Source organism: Condylura cristata, unplaced genomic scaffold, assembly GCF_000260355.1.
Source record: "Condylura cristata isolate star-nosed mole 26May11 unplaced genomic scaffold, ConCri1.0 scaffold00028, whole genome shotgun sequence".
Classification (NCBI taxonomy): Eukaryota; Metazoa; Chordata; class Mammalia; order Eulipotyphla; family Talpidae; genus Condylura; species Condylura cristata.
Genome location: NW_004567129.1, coordinates 12,462,285 through 12,463,706, shown reverse-complemented (window position 1 = coordinate 12,463,706; position 1,422 = coordinate 12,462,285). Strand labels below are relative to the sequence as shown.

Below are 1,422 nucleotides of genomic sequence, written 5' to 3'. Positions count from 1 at the left end.
GCGCTGGCCGACGCGGGCGTCGAGATGTACGACCTGGTGGTGGGCTGCGGCCTGAGCCGCGCGCCGGGGCCCGCTCCCACCTGGCTGCTGGACCCCACGCGGCTGGAGGAGGAGCGCGCCGCCGCCGGCCTCACCGTGGCGCTCATGCCGGTGCTCAACCAGGTGGCCGGGCTTCTGGGCAGCGGAGAGGGCGGCCCGACCGAGAGCTGGGCCGAGGCCGTGCGCCTGGGCCTCGAGGGCTGCCAGCGCCTCTACCCCGTACTGCAGCAGTGCTTGGTGCGGGCGGCCCGCCGGAGGGGCGCCGCCGCCCCTCCCTGACCCGGCAGCGCCGCGGGACCCAGCTGCCGCCCTCCAGGAAAGGACCCGCACGCACGTGCGCGCGGCCTTCAGGCTGCGCCAAGCTGAGAGCCCAGGGCTCGCCAGAGCATCTGCGGAAGCGCGTTCGGAAGTGATGCACTGGACAGTCATATTTAAGCGAACTTTAACAAACTGCTCCGTATAGAAACTTTTCTACTTGAACTGGTACCCGACTTGCAGCTGCGACCCAGCAGGAAGAAACCTGCGAATGCAGCCTGACTTAAGGTTGGAAAGAATGGCAGCTCCACTTAACTGGAAAACGGAACCTGGACTGACAGCTCTGTGAGGGGTGGACGCTGCGCAGGCCAGTCAGTGACGCCTGTGTAACTGCACTGCTCTTGAGAGAATGGACAGAGGGCTGTGCCTTCTCATTTTTATCTGAGCTAGAACATAACAAAAACCCTTTCATAGCCGAAAAGCCTTCTGTCTTGCTTCTTAACTGGTACAGGAGTTAAAAGAAGGTTCTTTGGAGCTGGGCATGTGTTCTTCCACTCTGTCAAGGACTTGGGACCAGTTGGTGTAGGGAAATGTGCTTTGGAGGAGGAGAAGCAGACTTTGTCAGGTACAGAGTTGCGGCCACTGCTGAGGCGTGACAAAAGTGGGGAGAGTTGCACGGCTCCAGGAAGACTGGGTGTGTCCTCCAGCCCCCCATTTAGTGCTGGGCAAGACCACAGCTCAGAGTTGAGTAGCTGGAAAGGGTTTGGTTCTGGGTGAAATCCAGACCCATCGTTCCCTACTCACATGCAGAGCAGCCGCATGCTGGCAAGTGGGGGGGCCCATGCTGGTTTCAGTATCTGGTGCCCCTTGTCCAGTCTTGCAGTCTTGGTTCCAGGGAGAGGGCAGATAAACTGCAGGAGTGAACATGGGATGCTGGGAAAGCAGACAGGCCTGGCCATTCCTCAGAGCAGAGCTGGCCTGACAGACCTCAGGTGGCTCCTGAGCCTAGGGGGCTTGTGTTTGCATCTGGAGGAAGGCAGGGCAGCCCTTTCTGCACCCCAACATGGCATGAGTTTCTCAAAACTTGAGTGTTTCTGGGGCCTGTTCAGCCTGGAGAGGTCAGGGGGC

The 1,422-nt window shown here is 60.4% G+C and overlaps 1 protein-coding gene across 1 annotated transcript; it reads left to right on the top strand.

The window, feature by feature from the left end:
- On the top strand, nt 1–768 carry EXOSC6 (exosome component 6; the record flags this gene model as incomplete). Its single annotated transcript, XM_004690193.2, has 1 exon — nt 1–768. A coding segment is annotated over one exon (318 nt), but the record flags the coding sequence as incomplete, so codon positions are not given.
- Nucleotides 769–1,422: the final 654 nt, after the last annotated feature.